Here is a 17,825-nt window from a genome sequence, read left to right on the forward strand (position 1 = left end):
ATGAGGAAACCAAAGTTCACAGATGATGAGTGATTTGTCCAACACAGCACAGTCAGCAAGTGTCTGAACAAGCTTTTGAAGTCAGGTCTATGAGGTCTTCATTTAGGATGCTTCTCATTGTGCCACATGGCCCCCCTCTGTCCTTAGGAGAAGCAGGGTTGTGTGCTCTGCTTCCCTGAAATTAGGTTTAATGAGCTCTTTTTTCTCTCTTGTTTATTTTGCCCTTATTTTTCAGGGTCCTGCAGGAAGACCTGGACATCCGGTAATTAGTTTTCCTTTCTCTTTTCTTGGCCCTCATTTCCCCTTCACTTTCCTCCCTCATCTCTTTTTCTTTGTTTATTCAGTTAGATCATTTTGCTAATCTTTCCCCGCTCCACTCACACTTCACATCTTTATTTGGCTGATCAACCTGTCTCTGAGGGTGAAGGGGAAAGAACCTCTACCCTCTACATTGATGTTTGAATCCAAATAAGAAGATCTTTCCTGTATCTCCCTTTCATTAACAAAATCCCTGGCTGAAGCCTGGGGTCTAAAGCTGAGTGAATACTGGCCCTAGAGATAGAACATCTTTGACCTTGGCTGTTAGGAACCCTTGAGGACAGAGTCCAACTCTCCCTTTTGGAGACAAGAAAACTGAGGCTTAGGAAAATTAAATGACTTGTCCAAGGTTACTCTTAGTTGACCTCAGTCAATACAGCCTTCACCCTTGAACATAGTCTTTAGACTATACCCCTTGGGAACATCTACCGACCTTTCATACAAACAAAAGAGTATAAACAATAGAGATGGTTTCAGTTACTACAGGCCATCATTTTGGTCATTGACCACTGCATTGCACAGTTATGGCCAGTGGTCTGAGGATGGTCAGCTTTGAGAGGCCCTAAATTCCTTTAAAGCACAATTCATGTGTTGCCCCCTTCACAAAGCCCTTCCTGACCCCCCCACCCCCAATTAACAGGACTCTCCCCACTCCCACTAGTAATAACTTTGTTTACTAAGTAATTACTATATAATTATAATACATGATTATATATACTAATATATTACATATTATATGATATTGTAATACTATATTTTATATGTAAATTACATGTATAATTAATGTCTATCTGCCTACCTGTTGATTCTCTCCAAAAGAATGCAGCTCCTTGAGGGCAGGGCCTGTGACATTTTCTAGCAATTAGTAGATATCTAGGAAAATGTGTGTGGATGTGAATTGAATCAAATAAACAGTGATCTGGGCCCAGAATTCAAGAGGAGGAGGAGGAGGTACTCATTCCCTTGACCATTTCTTTTGGCGCCTACTAGCATAGGATATTGGAGTTCGAATATTGCTTTTTCCCAAATACCATTTCCAAATATTTAATCAACAGTTTAATCAAAGATCTGAACATTAAATCATTAGGCAAGTTAGTATTTTAGATATCCTAAAAGTCATGTGATTGATTCTACACCCACTGCCTCCTCTCCCACCATTTTGCTCCCATGGACACAGAAGTAGAAGAGTACTAACCATTTACATTTTATCTTGATTCACGGGTTGCAATGTGACAACGGTCAAAGAATTCATCATCGGGTGCCTAAAAGATAGAGACAAGATTTGACAAGTGGTTGGATATGTGTCAAGAGAGTGAAGAGTTGAAGTCGGCCCAGCTGAGTGTCTGGGAGAGCTGGGAGCCTGGCAGTGCCCTAGACAGTAATAGGGAGTTTGGAACGGAGGGAGAAAAATAACGAACTTTGTTTTGGATATACTGAGTTTGAGATTCCCATGAAATGTCCAGTTCAAGGGCAACTCAAGAAAGGAAGATAGCATATAGAGACAGCTTGCCTCTAATTTGGTAGGCAATGAGGAGCTATTGAAGGTTGGGCAAGCATCTTATGACGTCAATGTTCTCTTTCTTGGAAGATTCAATGGATGAGGGCAAGCAAGGAGATGAGTCTGGGAAATGAAGGCAATGGATCACAGATAGGAGCTGGAACTTGGGAGAGACTAAGGCTTAAGGAGATTGCAACTTGCCTAAGGTCACAGAGGCAGTAAATGTCAGAGTAAGGATTTGAACCCAGAGCCTCAGACTCCATAACCTTTAGGATTAGGAGAACCAATCTAATAGCATAAACCCCACAGTCTACCAGAGGGCTGAGGGAAGGAACATGCTACACTCCATCTTCCCTAACTCTAAAGCCGTATTAGATTTCGATAGAGCTGTAACTACTGTAGGATGTTCAAGGCTTTGCCTCAGGGTGCCAATATTTACAAGGCATTGACCTTGCCCTAGTCCTAGACACTCTTCTTCCTCTTTCCCAAAAGGGACCCTCCCAGTGAGTTTCTCTCCAAGACCATATGTTGCGGAGCTGCCTCCACCCTGGTCTAAGACCCTGGGTCGAAATCCCACCTCCCACCAACCCTTCCTCCAGCCCTAGGCAGAAAATTGCTACTCATACCTCTGAGTTTAGACTCTCCAGATCTGAGGCAAAAGGATTCCACTTCGCACAAGCATGACGTTATTTCCTCTTGGCCCTAGTTCTCACCTTCCAAGAGGTAATCTAACACTGTAGTCTTTTAATAGCTAGTGGTCATTCCAGTTGCTGAAATTAAAAAAAAAAACCTGAACCAGTTACCTTTATATACTTGCCATTATTGGTGCTAGAAGCATTACAACTAGATGGGAAGTCTGGGAGACTGATGGATCAGCTCCATGAAATACAAAGAGGAGGAGAGGCCAAGTTAGATGCGTAAAACCCACAGGGGCAGCCTTTTTTTTTTCTTCTGAAATCCACCTTTAAAAGACATTTAGAGTAAAATTCATGGAGCAGAGGCTACCATGCATAGTTTCCAACCTCCTCACCAGCCGGTACCTAATCTTAACTCATGCATTTTATGACTAAGACTGCAAATAACATTAATTTAAAATACACACATGTGTATATTTAATATCTCTATATACCAATACACAGACATCATGAAATGTCATTCAAAAGCCATATGCTTGACAGTGTGTAACTTATAGCAAAAAAAAAAGACAACTTTGAGCAAGTCCAGGAAGGAAGAACAGTTAGCAAACTCTTGGATTGTGGCTCTGATTATGCTTCTGTTTTGAGTTTCATTTATGAAACTCCAAGAAAGACTGTAGTTAGATTTCAGATAATCTTAGAATCACAGATTCAGAGCTTAAAGAGTCTTCATTTGGTAGATGGGAGAATCTGAGACCCACTGAGGTTAATTGATTTGTCCAAGGTCACATAGGTAATAAGTGGAAGGGCAAGAATTTGAACCCATAGCCTTTGAGGCAGCTGGATGACAGTGTATAGTGCCAGATCTGGAGTCGGGAAGGCCTGAGTTTAAATGATCCTGGTCAAGTCACACTTCACCCTCTTTGCCTCAATTACCTTATCTGCAAAATGAGCAGGAGAAGGAAATGGCAAACCACTCCAGTATCTTTCTCAAGAAAATCCTAAATAAGAACCCAATGAGTAGGACACAACTGAAATGACCCAATAACAAACCCAGCACTTATTCCTCATTTCCAAAGGATCCTGGATCCCATGCTAAGAGACTTCCAATTAAGTCAACCTGAGTTTGTTAATGATGCTCTGTAGGTATACTCCAGTCAGGAATTGGAACACTGAGCAGGAAAAGATAGTTCTAGACTGAGTGGTGCTTTGGCTTAGATATTTCTCTTCCCTGGGCCTTAGTATCCTCTTTTGTAAAATCCTAGACTAACTGATGACTAGCATCAGTCCACAATCTCTTATTAAGTGCCTGCTGTAGACCAGGCTTCATGTTGGATGCTGGGGATGCAGTGACTAAAATAAAATAATGAAGTTATCCACATGCTTTTAGGAAAATCACTTCCTCATGGACATTCTTGGCTTTTAAAAAAGTAGAGTGTTTTACTTTTACTTTAATTTTAAGTAAATGATGCATCTTGACACCAGAAACATAGACAAGATCCCAGTGGGTGAGTTTGTTCTTAGTTACTCCCTGTTACCATTCTGATATAGACATCTTGATTCCAGTGGTCCTCCTCATTGGTCCTTCTGCTTTTCGGGTCATGTCTAGCCTCTATAAGGGAAGCAAACTCTGAGAGTAAGTCCCACGACCCACTCATTTTCCAGCTGGGCTACAGAATCCAACAATTCCTCTCCCAGATACACTTTGGTCAGATACCATCTTATTTTCTGCATTCAATTGATTTCTGTTTTTCCTAGCCAGCAGTGAATTTCAGTTCCCCACCCAGAATTTGTAAGGTCTGCATTTATGTGATGGCAAAAAAAAAAAAAATAGTTTTTACTGAGAGGAGTGGCAAACCTCTATAAGGAGATTTCCAGAGTAGGAAGATGTAACCCCGGGCTACCAAACAAAGCTGTTTTCCCAGAACAGATGTATCTTGTGACTTGGCTCTGACTTTTCTGTCTCTTCTAAGGATAGGAGATGGGAGCAATGGGTAGACTTTTACTCACCTTCCCCTAATCATGGGGTCCTGGGACAAGACCAAACTAGAGATAGAAAGCTTGGGTTCCATTCCCCAGCTTTGCCAAGGGGACTCTAACATAGCATGGTTGCTTTCCTATAGTAAGTAGGGTACCGTAGACCTCATCACCCTAGAACTATCAGGTCAGTTAGATGAAGCCCTTTAGGAACATAACTGACAAAATGGAGTGATGGAAAGATGACTGGACTTGGGTGAATCCCAGCTCTGTGACTGTGGACAAGTCATTTGAACTCTCTGAGCCTCAACTAACATCTCCATAAAACAGGGCACTGCACTGGGTGCTGGAGATACAAGATAAAGGCAAAACAGCCCTGTCCCTCCATTGAATAAATCTGTATTATTTATTACACAAGGTTATTGAAAATGCTTTGTAAATGAGAAAATTCAACTGAGACAAGAATGATTATTTTTGTGGCTTTGTCATTATTATCTGGAATTGGAAGGGATTTTATATCAGTTATTCTAATCTTGTTTTTACAAAAGAAGAAACTGAGGCACAGACTGTCCAAAATTCACACAACTCCTTAATGGGAAAATCAACATTAGAGTCCAGGTCACCGGACTCCTAATTTCTTTCCATTATTCATTCAGTAAACACTTATTAAGCATCAAGTACTAAAGTTAAGTGTTGGGAATACAAATATAAAAAAAAAGAAATAGACCCCCCCCCAAGGAGCTTAAATTCTAAGGGAAGGAAATGACATTTTCACAGATAAGAAAACAAAAATGTAAATAAAGTAAATGTAAAGTATTATCTCTACATGTACAGTGTCAATAAGTATCATAACTATATTATTTATACTTTAAATTAATCCCCTGATTAGGGTGAATATGAATTCCTTTATGTGGTGGCATTAATCAAATTCACACTGAATATTTCTATTGGGCTGGAACCAATTAGCAAATTTCATACAAGGAAAACTTCAAATAGTTTGAGTTGAATACATGCCACCACTTTAGGGGATCCATTAGTCAAACTAATCAGGCCCTTACTGTATGATATTTAAATATATACAAATTAAATTCAAATACAAAGTTGGGAAACTGGTGGGGTCCATCACACTTTGCTCATCTGATGACATGGTTTGCATTCCCAATATATATGGCTATTTTGTATATGGGTCCATGGGCAGGTGCCCACATTCCAGTTTGTTATTAGGCAAGACATGGCAGGCCATGTAAACCATGGCATTCTCATGCCCATTTCATGCCAGTGTGATTTAATTCTCTTGATTGACTCCATTCCCCCAAATTGCCCATCCAACCCTATCTGATTTCTTTGCCTTGCTCCTCAGGGAGACAAAGGCGCCCTTGGGATCCCAGGACGAGTGGTGAGTTGAAATCTGTGTCTTTCTGCCTGTGCTGCCACATGCTTGCTTCTTGGGTCCTGACCCTGTCATCCAGGCCATCAGAGTGTGGCAGAGAGTGAACCTAGAGCCTCCTCTGTCCAGGGAAGGATGAATTCAGAAATCCCATTGGCAGGGTGGAGCAAGGCTCTTTTCCCCTTTAGGACTTTTCAGGAAGACCTTTCATATGAGTGTCTCCCTTTACATGGCAGTCTCCACTAGGTAGAAATGTGAAATAACATAATTCAAAGTTCAGGGACAGATTCAAAACATTCCCATAAGATCCACATGAATAAAATTTTTCTTGAACCATATGTGAACAATATCCCCCCAGTTCTTTCACAAGGCCAATGGCTGATATTTAGATCTCCTGTGGGTCCTGCCTGGAGCTGTTATTGACCCTGGGGTAAGAAGAACGGAAGTACAAAAACAAAAACAAAAACACAAAACCATATGCATTCACCTTCCCTATCCCTTTGCCCAAGGTCAATTCCAAACCAGAGAAAAAGGAGCTTTACTTTATGGAAATTGTCTTGACAGCCAGTCTTTTGGGAACCCAACTATTCTGCAAAGATAGACTCCAACCAGTCAGTGACACCAGACCCCAAATTCAGACTTAAATCCTCAGAAAGTCTGTACAAAGGCTGAGATCTGTAATATTTTAGGGTGAAAACTCCAAATGGAAAATAGTAATGGTTGGAACTTGCACTGATATTAGCACATGGATTAATACAAAGTATTAACCCATCAGACCCCTCATGGTAGTCCTGGATTCCAGGAGCAAAAGTATTAATATGCCCATTTTTCAGATGAAGAAACTGAGCTTCTGAGTTGCTAAGAGGCTTGCTCCCAAATCTTAAGTCCATACAGCCAGGGTACAGTCAGGTTTCTTGATGCCAAGGCCAGGGGCTCTCTTCTATAACACAGCTGCCTCTCTATTGTCAGTCCTGAGAGAGATTCCAACAGTTCCATTGCTTCCTATTGGGCAACTCTTCTCCATTGGGTGGAGGACAGTCCTTAAGGCTGTCTCTTAGCTCTGAATATCCCCTAGGAAGAGCCTAGAGCAGGGCCAAGTAGCATGGACAAGCTACATCTTGTCCCCTCAGCCCCTATAAGGGACAGGTGGCATGTGTACAGAAAGTGGGAGTTGGATGGATCCCTGCCAGGATGGACTAATATATCATGGAAGCTTTCCTATGTCCTGTTAGCTCTCCACTGTGGTGACCCACTTCATCTCCATCAATAATGACACTCCACCAGTGGCCAACTCTATCCTCTGGCCTATAAGCTTCCCTGGTCCATCCATTCCCACCCAACCCCTTGTCTCACACCCACACTATTACTGGAACAAACCTACCTAGTCAACTCGACCCCATCACCAGCTACTAAGATGATCCCAGCAGCCTGGAGGGGGCGAGTGAAATCATCTTCAAATAGGGGCCAGAGGACCAAGTATTGGGATTATTAGAAAAGAAATCTGTTTTCAATTAAAAAAAAAAACTTTGGCCACCTGTCCTGTACAATATATTTTATTTAGTTTTAAATAGGATTGGAAATTTTCAGGTAAAATATTGCATTAGCAGGGGAAACTCCTGGTAAAGAAATTTGTTCAACCAACCAAAGCAAATGGGGCAAATTGTCATATCTGCCAATCTTAACAGAAGTGATTGGGCTATTGACAGCTAAGATACCTCTATCTGGTTCCGTAAGCAGTATCTGTCATAGTAGAATTTGAACCCTGGTCTTCCTAAATCAGAAACCCGTTCATCATTTTCCAAGCCATTCTGCCTTCCTCCAAAATGAAAAATGAAACAACTCCTTCCCTCAAGGAGCTTCCATATTTCTAGTCATGTCAGGTCTGGCTTGGACTAATGGTTCCCTGATGTCATTTCGTGTTGAGTTTCTATAATTCTAGGATAGTACGGACTCCCAGGATTTCCATGAATCTCTGCATCACCCCCCCCCAAACTCTAAATTTTAATGTACTGACAAAAATGGGAACTTTTTCTTCCTTCCCCATCACTACCAGAGGCCCTAACCCTAATCATGAGGGGGAGCAGTGCAGAAAGGAGAACGGGATATAGGAAAAGCTCAGAAGTCACAGTTCCATTTCCTGCTACATGTATATAACCTTAGATTAGTCCAGATCCCTCTAAGCCTCAATTTCCCTCCTTTGTAAAACAGGGTTTGTAGATCACAGACTTGGATCTGCAGAGAATCTTTGAGGCTGTTGAGTTTGACATCATTTTACAATTGAGAAAAACGGAGACTCAGAGGGGAAGGAACTTGATCAAGGGCTCATATCTGGTAACTAGTGGGAGGTTTTTCTTACTTCATGGGAAAGCACTTTGTGAATGCTAAGACCCTATAGAAATCAATCTTCTACTATTACTACTACTACTACTACTACTACTACTATTATTATTACTATTATTTTCATTATTACACAGAATCACAGTTGGCCAACCTATACTGTAGACAGTGCTTGAAGTCAGGCACAGATGTTATCCCCGTCCCCCTTTTATTTTATTTTCAGGAGGGTCCAAAGCCATCCCACCCCTCAGCAGATGTACTTCATGGAATTCCTACATAAACAATTCTGCTTCCTTATTTCTCTAATGGAAACATGAGCAAACCATCCCACTTCCTCTTCCCTCCTCTTACCTCAAACCCCTGGTGCTACTTTTTGCCAAGGAAAGCAGCAAAGGCATTTCCCCTCTGGTCCTTCAGTGTTGGGGGCAGGAACTGAGTCCTCTCACTCTCTGCATTGCTTGGTCCCCCCGTATATAGTCCTAGGGACTTAAGAGCCAGAAGGGACCACAAAGACCATCTAGTTAGGTCCTCCTTTTGGAGAGAAGGAAATTGAGAACTGGAATAGTCTAATCTGGATTCTTCAAAGACAAAGCATGTTGTAATGGAGGGAGATGGTAATGCTGAACTAGATGTCAGGAAAACCAAAGTTCAAAAGTCCCAACTATATGCTAAAACTAATCAGCTCGTCCTCTCTGAGCCCCAGCTTCCTCATCTGTAAAATGGGGGTGATAACAGCACCTACTTCACAGGGTTGTGAGGATCAGAAGGTATGATGTATGCTGAGTGTTGGCTTGGCCAACTTCAAATCACTAGGCAAATGGGAACTGTGAGCATGATGAGTCTGACACTAGATGAGCCTACTAGGGAGAGCCTGAGGCTTCCACCCACTATACTCCATTGTGGGGCCTGAGGGTTATACAAGGTGGACATTTCTTCATCTCCTCCAGTGGCTGTTGGCTTTTAAAGGCTGTTTTCAGCCTGTCCAGTTCATCCTGTTTCCTGAATGCAAAAATCGCTTCATGAGGCTGCCAGTCTGGGATGTGGGCTTGCAATACCCAAGGATGGTCTTCTTCAGGATTAAGGGGTAAGCTAGATCTGAAAGGGACCTTGGAGGCTCTCAACAGTAATCCAGATGCCTCATTGAGGAGCTGAGAGAATCCAGGACCAGAGAGGGGAAGGGATGACACCCAGGTTACACAGCCAGGAAGTGGGAGAGTCAAAGTTGGAAGCCAGAGCTCTCTACTCTCCCACAGTCACTTGTATTGTATTGACAACATTAACCCTTCCCTAGCTAGATGAATTAAGATTGTTTTTAGGTGCTTAGTCAACTGAGAGGTCTTTGAGCAGCCTGCCCATCTGTGTCCTTACCTGCTTGGTCCCTAACTTCCATCTGTTCAGATAGTCATTGAGTGGCCATCCATCATCCTTCATTCCCCGGTGCCCTCCCATTCTGTTTCTCTGGTCCATCCATGGCTTGTCTGGCTGCCAAAGCGCTGACCTTGTGGGATGCCTGTGCTCCCCACTCAGCATCCTTGACCATAACAACCAAGTCCCAAGAGGACTGTCCCTCCCACCAGAGCTCTTCATCCCAGGCAAGAAACTTCATTTCTGGCCAGCTTTTCTGATCTAGGTGTGTCCTCCCCCAACACACACACACACACACACACACACACACACACACACACACACACACACACACAAATGTACACATGTACACACACTTGAATTTTTTACTGAGTGCTAAACTACCTCTTGGGTCTGCCTCAATCTACCAGTTTTTCCTCTTTCAAGAGAGTAACTCATAGACTCAGGATAGATCTGAGGACTGGGACTATTCTCCCAATGGAGGAGACTTCCTCTTCCAATATAGATGAGCAGCTTATTATCTGAGAGCAGCCTCGAGGACTGAGAGTTTCCATAGTTACACACATACACATATATCTCAGAGGCAAGATTTGAACCCAAGTCTTCCTGGCAAGGTCACTATACCAAGCTGCCTCTGATAATGATAATAATATTGACTACAATTATGACTCCCATTTCCAAAACACTTGTAAAATTCTTTCTCATGACCCCTTGAGGTTGATCATGCAAACATTATTATCTCATATTACAGGTGAAGAAGCTCAGAGGTACAACTTGCCTAGGTCATGCAGCACCCAACTGAGTATCCAAGCCAGGATTTGAACCCAGATTTCCTAACCTTAAGTCCATCCTTCTTTCCTTATCTTGCAATGCAAGTGACCCAAGGAGGGCCTGTCTGCCTCCCCTTATAGACACAGAACCCAGCCACCCCAGCAGCTGCCTCGTGTTTTTTGTCATGGCTGGGGATGGGGCATGCTAGGGGGATCAGTGGGCCATCGATATTGATTCCTCTATTTGTCTCTCTCTTTTCTCCCCATCTCCTTCCTCTCCCCCTGTCTGTCCTCCCTCCATCTCCCCTTCACGTTGTTTTACATATGGCTGGTGTAACTGATCCCAGGGACTCAAGGGCCAACCAGGAGAGAAGGTGAGTCCATTCTTTCCTGACTGTACTCTTGCCCCTCTGCCTGGGCTTTTTTGCCCTCCCACTGCTCCAAGGACTCTTAGGAAAGACTAAGGAGAAAAATTAGACAGGAGACCTTAGAGGCCACCAGGTTCAGGCCCTTCATTTTACTGAGAGTGAAACTGAGGCCAAGCAGGGAAATAATTTATGGGAGGTTATTTAAGGAGAACATAGTAGAGAAGGGATTGGATCCTAAATTTAGTTTAAGGTATCCCGAATCAAAGTTCACAAAAATGAACTGCTTGAGGAGGGGAGTAAGTCAGTACCGTTGACTCAAAGCCTTCAGCAAGGGTTGAATATTCTGGGGGGAGGAGGAGATTGGGAGAAGAGAGAGGGATAACAGAGGGGATTCGTGAGCTCAAAGTGGTCAGAACCTGGAACCTCTTTCTAATTCTGTCTGATTCGATGACTCCAAATTCCCTGCTTCTTCATTCTACACTTGGTTGACTTTAAACTTTGTTCATTTTATGAGCCAAACCATCACATCTGGGCCCTCTGACCCCCAAAGTGAGGCCAAATCATTCCACCCCCTTCCAAACTCCCAGCCTGGTTGTTTTGATTTCATTCATCCCACTACTGATATTGTTCTCCAGTCTGGGTCAGGACACACTGGGTCTCAAGATAGTACAAGCTTCCTCCTCCTACTCCTTCCTACCCCTTTCTGGCCACTCCCATATAGACCACAACTGGCCATGTGGGTACATAGGCACAGAGCCTTCACTGCCAAACTCACCTCAGCAGATTCTCTGGACCTGACAGAGACTTTGCCTCCAGAGCAATGAGGGCCAGGCCTCTGGTGTCCCCTGTTTTAGACATCCAGGCCCTCATTTCCCTGGGGATGGGGGAAGAGGGGGAGGATGCTCTTGTTGATGGAATTGAAACCAAGAATTCCAGAACCTTCAGTTGACTTTCTTAAGAGATACACTTTCCTTAGGGAAAGGGGCAGTGATTTGAACATTAAGAAACTAAAATGACCATACTAGATGACTTCAGGAGACAGACTTCTTAAAGCCCTATGACCTCTTTTAAAAACTTGATTCTTTCCCTACATTCTGCTTCTTGTGTCCCAGTTCTGAGCTACTCTCTGTCTCTAGACTCCTCGGGGATCGCAGAACAGTGCAGCATAGGACTTAGATATTTTGTAGGTTTGGGTCAGAAAACATCAGTCAGAATGACCTCTAACTTTTAACCCTAGCTAAATCTCATCTACCCTGGTGCTTCTCCTTTCACTTCCTCCATCCCAGTCTCATACTGGCTCCTGCCTAGCTTAACCTCGGGCTATGGATTTGGAGCCATTCTAGATCACCTTGTCCTTAAGCACACAGCAGTCCACAATCTCCTAGAATAGGCTTCCAACTCACGTTATACTTAAGTCCTATGGAGGGAGTCCTAGGCTATTAAGTATGGCAAAGAAAGCCCTAACTTTGGCTCCTTCCTAGTCTTGCTAGCATGGATAAATCAGGTAATCTGTGTGGGCCTCAGTTTCCTCATTTGTAAAAATGACTCTTAAAGTCTCTACCAGTTCGCCATCAATAGTTGGATGAGCTCTACCATTTCTAAATCCTGTGATATTATGAGTGACCCAGATTCCCCAAGACAAAGAACAAAAAGATGAGGACCACCCTAATCTCACCTTCACTCCAGAACTTATCCAGATCTGAACTGACCTATGAGGAATTGGGGACACAGAAGCAATGAAGCCCATTTAGGGAAGTCATTCTAAACCAAGGGAATTCAACTCAGGGGCCTCTATGGTTTCTTCCAGCCCTAGATTTAGGACCCACTGGGTGGAGGGGTCTTTCTGAGAAGTACTGACAAAACTCAAAAAAGGCTGAAAAAATTGGCCAAATCTGCCCAAATGTAGTCCATAGTGACTCTCAACGTCTGGTTCTGAAGGTTTTCCTGGAAGCATATTTTAATGCTGTTCACCTGGGAGGGCTAGTTTTTTTGACCCCAAAATACTAAAAAAGTAGGCACTTGGGATTTCTCCTCTTATTTTATTTGGTGGCACTTCCCACCTCTCCTTTCAACGCTCAGGGATCTGAGTTTTTGCTAGCATGAGTATTTGTCTCCCTCTACACATCAGAACCTTTTTAAGATATGATGATTGGTCTTCAAATGTTGATCCTACCAATAGGGTCTGATAGACCTTAATTAGATGCTTATTCATCAATGACACTCTCTGAAGGAAATTAAGTTGTTCTTCCAGCAGTGGAATGAGCCATTCTTCACAACCATATGTGCAACTTTTTAGTTTTAGTTGAACCCAAGGTCACCAGCCTACCCACCACAGTAAAATACCAGGGTAGGCATTAGTGGAAATGTCCTCAAACTAAGTCCCAAAGATATTGGACTATATCCTTGAAGTTTCACTTATCATTTTAAAGGCTTTACCTCTGAGTCAGGTCTGGAGATAGAATCAGCTTGACTTTTCTTTATAGGAAGAGTGAAGGATCCTCATAGCCGAGTTAGGGTGAGATTGTACTTCGTAAGGTCCAGAGAAAGTAACATGTCAGGAGACACCCCAGCACAGTGGAAAGAGCCCTGGCTTTGCACTGAGAGAACCTGGATTCAAATTCCACCTCTGATATTTATTACCTATATGACCTTGGGCAAGTCCCTAGACCTTTGGGAACTTCAGTTTCTTCATCTATAAAATGAAGGTATTGAACTAGATAACCTCCCAGCTCTAGACCCGTGAGGCAGGACAGTCATAAAATCATTAGGACAGGCACCAGAGTTTATGGGCATTTTAGCTGTTCCATTATTCTTTTCTCTTATTGAATTATCGAGACCCAACTCCTTTCTCTGCTCTGGCTCCAAACTCATGGTTCTTGTCACTTTCCCTGGGTTTAGTCTTGATTATGAATCTTCTTACCTCTCATGTCTCACTTACCCATTGTTTCCCTTACTGCTCTTCCTCTCTTCCTTTCTGATTATATACTTTTTCTTCCTCTTTTCTCACCCTCCACCTATTTCTCCAACTTTCCTTTCTGATATTCCTCTTTGTCTTTCCATCTCATCACTTTCCTTCTCCTCTTTCCTCACTTTCCAGTTCTCTTCTTTTTACTCTTTCTTTTCTCCTTTCTGTTCTTGTCCCTTTCCTCTATCATTTCTCCTCTTTTCCCCTTTATTCCTTTTCTCTTCTTTCTTTCTCTAATATTCTTGCAATCTTGTCTCCTCTCTATGACCCTTCCTTTCCATCTCTTTGCTTTCTATCTCTGAATCTGTGTCTCTGCTTTTCTCTCTTGGTGTCTCTATCTGGCTCCTTATTCATGTCTCTATCTCTGTCTCTCTCCATCTTTCTCTTTTCCTCTCTTTGTTTCTTTTTTCTTTCCATGCCTTCACAGGGAGCCCCAGGAGATGCTGGAATGTCTATTATTGGTCCTCGTGGTCCCCCGGTAAGTTGTTTCCTCTTCTCTTTTGGAGTGTGGTTGGGCTGTGGGTGAGCTATTGAATTAGACATGGGGGGCCGAAGGGAGAGGCCAGTTGCCCACCAGCTCTCTCTGGGCGGGGCAGCCACAACATGTGATGTGGCTTTGTAGATGGGGCCAGATTGATGTTGCTATCCAAAAAATGGGGCCTGACTAAATATAACCAAATTATAGCCTCGTGAAAGGGTTTGGGAGGCCTTGCCAGGCTGGGTCCTTCAGTCACAGAGCCGTTCCATGGGTCTACTGTTTGTGGCAAAGAGAGAGAAGACACAGCCCTTCTTATAGCAAGCCCAACTTCAACCTCACCATGGGCCGGCCTGGAACTCTGAAGCACCACAGATATTCAACCAGTCAGGGGCCACAGTCCTTGGAGCTGGCTCCTAGAGGCCTAAATCTAAGCAAAAGTAGACATTTGTCCCCTATTCTGGAGCTAGTTTGGGTTCATCTCTGCTCAGTAACAAGTCAAAAGCTTCTATCCTGATCCTCAGAAAAAGGTTTCCTTAGGAACAGAAGCAAGGGCAAAAACTTCATGCTGAGCTCAGCCACAGTATCAAAGCAGCAGGATTTCCCAACCCCTATTAATTCTAGCACTTTCTCTCTAATCATTTCCTCTTGATCCTGGGAATGCTTATTTTGTATCTATTTGTATACATGTTGTCTCCCTCTTTAGATTATAAGCTCTTTGAGGGAAGGTGCTGTCTTTTGCCTCATTATGAATCCCCAAGGTATAGCACACAGGTGGCACTTTATAAATGCATATTGGCTGAATGAATGAGGTACAGAATGGTTTTTACAAGCCAAGAGGTAACCACAAGTTTTACATAAATTTGGAAGGGTCCATTGAATATAGATCATAGAATGCTACTGTTTCTAGGAACCTGTGACCATGGAATATTCAAATTAGCTCATGAGCTGATTATTAAATTTTCAGTGTGAGCATTTGTACCTCGGAAACTGGCAAGAACTACAAAGAGGCTTGATTCATATTATTTTGTTGACTGTCTAGACTTTAAAAAGCGATAAAGAAAATATGAATGCAAATTAAACTTAGAAGCATTCCATTGCATATGTAAAATTGTTTGTGTGGAGAGCTGATTGTTAAACATTTACCAGCACACACCTGATTGGAAGGGCCATTAGAAAAGAATCAAACCAGGAAGATGTCTAGGCCAACTTTTTTTATTTCATAAATGGAAAAAGAATATGGGGACCAGGGAAAGGCAATGACTTACCCAAAGTCACACAGCAAGTAAGCAATAGGGTTGGGATCAGAACCCAGCTATCCTGACTCAAAATTCATTATTATTTCTACCACCTCTCACTGCCTTTTCCTTCATTCAATGCTGAAAATCATCTTCAGCCATTCAGTGGCTCCAGGTGACTGCTTGTGATATTCATTATTGTCTATCAACCTAGAGGCTTACTTTTGTCTGCCCCTACTCACTACCTCTTAGTCTGTCTACTATGAAAGCACAAGATCATCTATGCATCTCTCCAGGGCACGGCACCGAACCTCTACTCTACCTCACTTTTTTCATCTGCAAAATAGAGATACTCTTAGCACCTACCTCTCAGTATTATTGAGAAGATAAAATGAGCAATTGGAAAACACTTTGCAAACCTTAGTGTCATATAAATGTGCGCTGCAATTACACAGGAGGCTTCCAAATCAGATGGTGGTTAGAGTACTGGACTTAGACCCATGACGATTTGAGTTCATTTCTACTCCAAACACTTTTGTGTGTCTCCAGACAATCATTTAGTCTTTCTGTACTTCACTTTCCTCATCTATAAATTGAGCATAGTTGTTTTAACAAAAAAGTCAGTTTTTAAGAAGTGCTATGGAACTATATAAAGAGTAATAAAAGTATATAAAGATGATGATGATGATAATGATGATGATGATGATGATTAGCAGCAGAGGTAGGATTCTAATCTATGTACCATACTGATGATTTTACCTGGCCATAAGGAAAATTAGCTTGTGCCTATACCACATAATATACATTTCTCATTCTTCCTCTTGAGAATCTTCCCCCCTCCTGCTCCCTAAGCAGCATTTGTTCTGAGAAGATGCATTATAAGTCTACACAGTGGTCTCCTGTCTCATGATCATTTTACTGAGGAGGAAACTGAGGCCAGGAGAGAGTCAGGAGCTTGCCCAAAGATCAGGTTAAAAACATCCAAGTCAGGAAATGAACTCAGGTCTCCTGATTCCAAATTCAGCATTCTTTTCTCTCTTTTAAGTCTGCCTTTCATTATCACCTCCATTAAGTCAGTTCTACCAGCAGAGAATAAAAGGTCCCTTGTCATCTTCATAATTTTATTTTAAAATGTGGATCCCAGAGGGCAGCATCCTTGGCCTGGAGATAAAAAGGTGATAACTAGCATATGAGGATAGGGTGTGTATGTGTGTGTGTGTGTGTGTGTGTGTGTGTGTGTGTGTGTGTGTGTAAGAAGACAAAGGGCATCTTTGTTTGCTGTTAGAAGGTCAAGGTCAAGTGGGGCAGGACCCCAAAGCCTGGGTCTGGAGGGGGAACAGGTGGTTTTCCACTTAGCGGTGAGAAGCCCTGAATTAAGTGCTGCTAATAAGAAACAGCTTTAAGAGTTCCTGAGGCCACCTGTCCCAGACTTTGGAGAGATTGATGAATGACTTGGACCCAAAGGAGAAACAGGCCTAGGTCCTTGAGAAGACAATGACTTACATTCTAGCAGCAGCAGAAGGGTGGGATTTGTGTGTGAGTATGGGAGGAGGGATAGTTAATGGATTTATGTTAAACCACTGAAGTGAATGTTTCTGGCACCTCTAGTTGAGCCCTTCAGTAGCACCTCTGGAAGCCTCCCAGGTTAAAGAAAAGCTATCCTGACAAAGGAAATCCATCCATTCCTCAGACATTCCATTATCCCTAAGACAACAAAGAAGGGGTATCAAGGTTTCCACGCCTCTTACAAGGGATGGTGGTGTGATGGACAAGGAGGATTTTGAATCCTGTCTCTGCTATGAGGAGGGTGGACTTGATGGGAGCCAAGGTGACAGGCCAGCTTGAAATCCTATGACCTATCCAACCAGAAGCTATGCTTGCCACATACATCCTCCAATGAGAGAATGACCCAACTGGATACTTTATTAAACTTTTGGCAATTGAGGATGAGGTCACAATGGCAAGTCTTTAGAAAGCATTTTAGTCCAATCCCTCCAAGAAAAGAATTTCCCTATGATAGCCCTGACAAATGAACATCAACTCTTCACTTGAAAAGTTCCAGTAATGGAGAAACTCACCTTCCAAGATTGCTCACTCCACCTGGAATATTATTGGTCATTAGAAAGTGCTTCCTTTGATTGAGCTGAAAATTGGCTTTCTGCAATTTCTACCAAGGAGCAGAATGAATAGAACTTACCAGATCTATTCTCTGGGGCCAAGAAGAGCAAGATGAATTTCTCTTCCATAGGACAGTCTTTTGAATACTTGAAAGCAAGTGGTGTGTTCCAGCTAAAATTTTTCTCCAGGCTCAACAATCCCCATTTGCTTCAATCAATCCTTGCTTGAGTAGGATATTTCCATTCCTTTCCTGGTCACCTTACTCAGCACCTGCTCAGATTTATATTTTTGCATAAATGACATATTCCCATTCTCCTGTTGGATAGATAGGATTCAAAAGGGGAAAGAGTGTGAGCAAGACCATCCCTGGTGGA

General features: G+C 42.7%; 1 protein-coding gene across 11 annotated transcripts in view; it reads left to right on the forward strand.

Moving 5' to 3' along the window:
- The first annotated feature begins 241 nt into the window (after positions 1–241).
- Positions 242–17,825, forward strand: part of COL13A1 (collagen type XIII alpha 1 chain) — a 115,989-nt gene continuing 98,405 nt past the window's right edge. For 8 of the 11 annotated variants that reach the window (XM_074232433.1, XM_074232432.1, XM_074232434.1 and 5 more), the window contains exon 1: positions 13,618–14,098. In XM_074232433.1, the coding sequence (XP_074088534.1) occupies positions 13,973–14,098 (126 nt within the window). In that variant the 5' untranslated portion in view covers positions 13,618–13,972. Of the gene's footprint in view, positions 263–5,788; positions 5,825–10,634; positions 10,662–13,617; positions 14,099–17,825 lie in introns of those variants that run through there. The other 3 variants (XM_074232442.1, XM_074232439.1, XM_074232438.1) reach the window with 3 other exon arrangements.

Source organism: Macrotis lagotis, chromosome 4 (assembly GCF_037893015.1).
Source record: "Macrotis lagotis isolate mMagLag1 chromosome 4, bilby.v1.9.chrom.fasta, whole genome shotgun sequence".
NCBI lineage: Eukaryota > Metazoa > Chordata > Mammalia > Peramelemorphia > Peramelidae > Macrotis > Macrotis lagotis.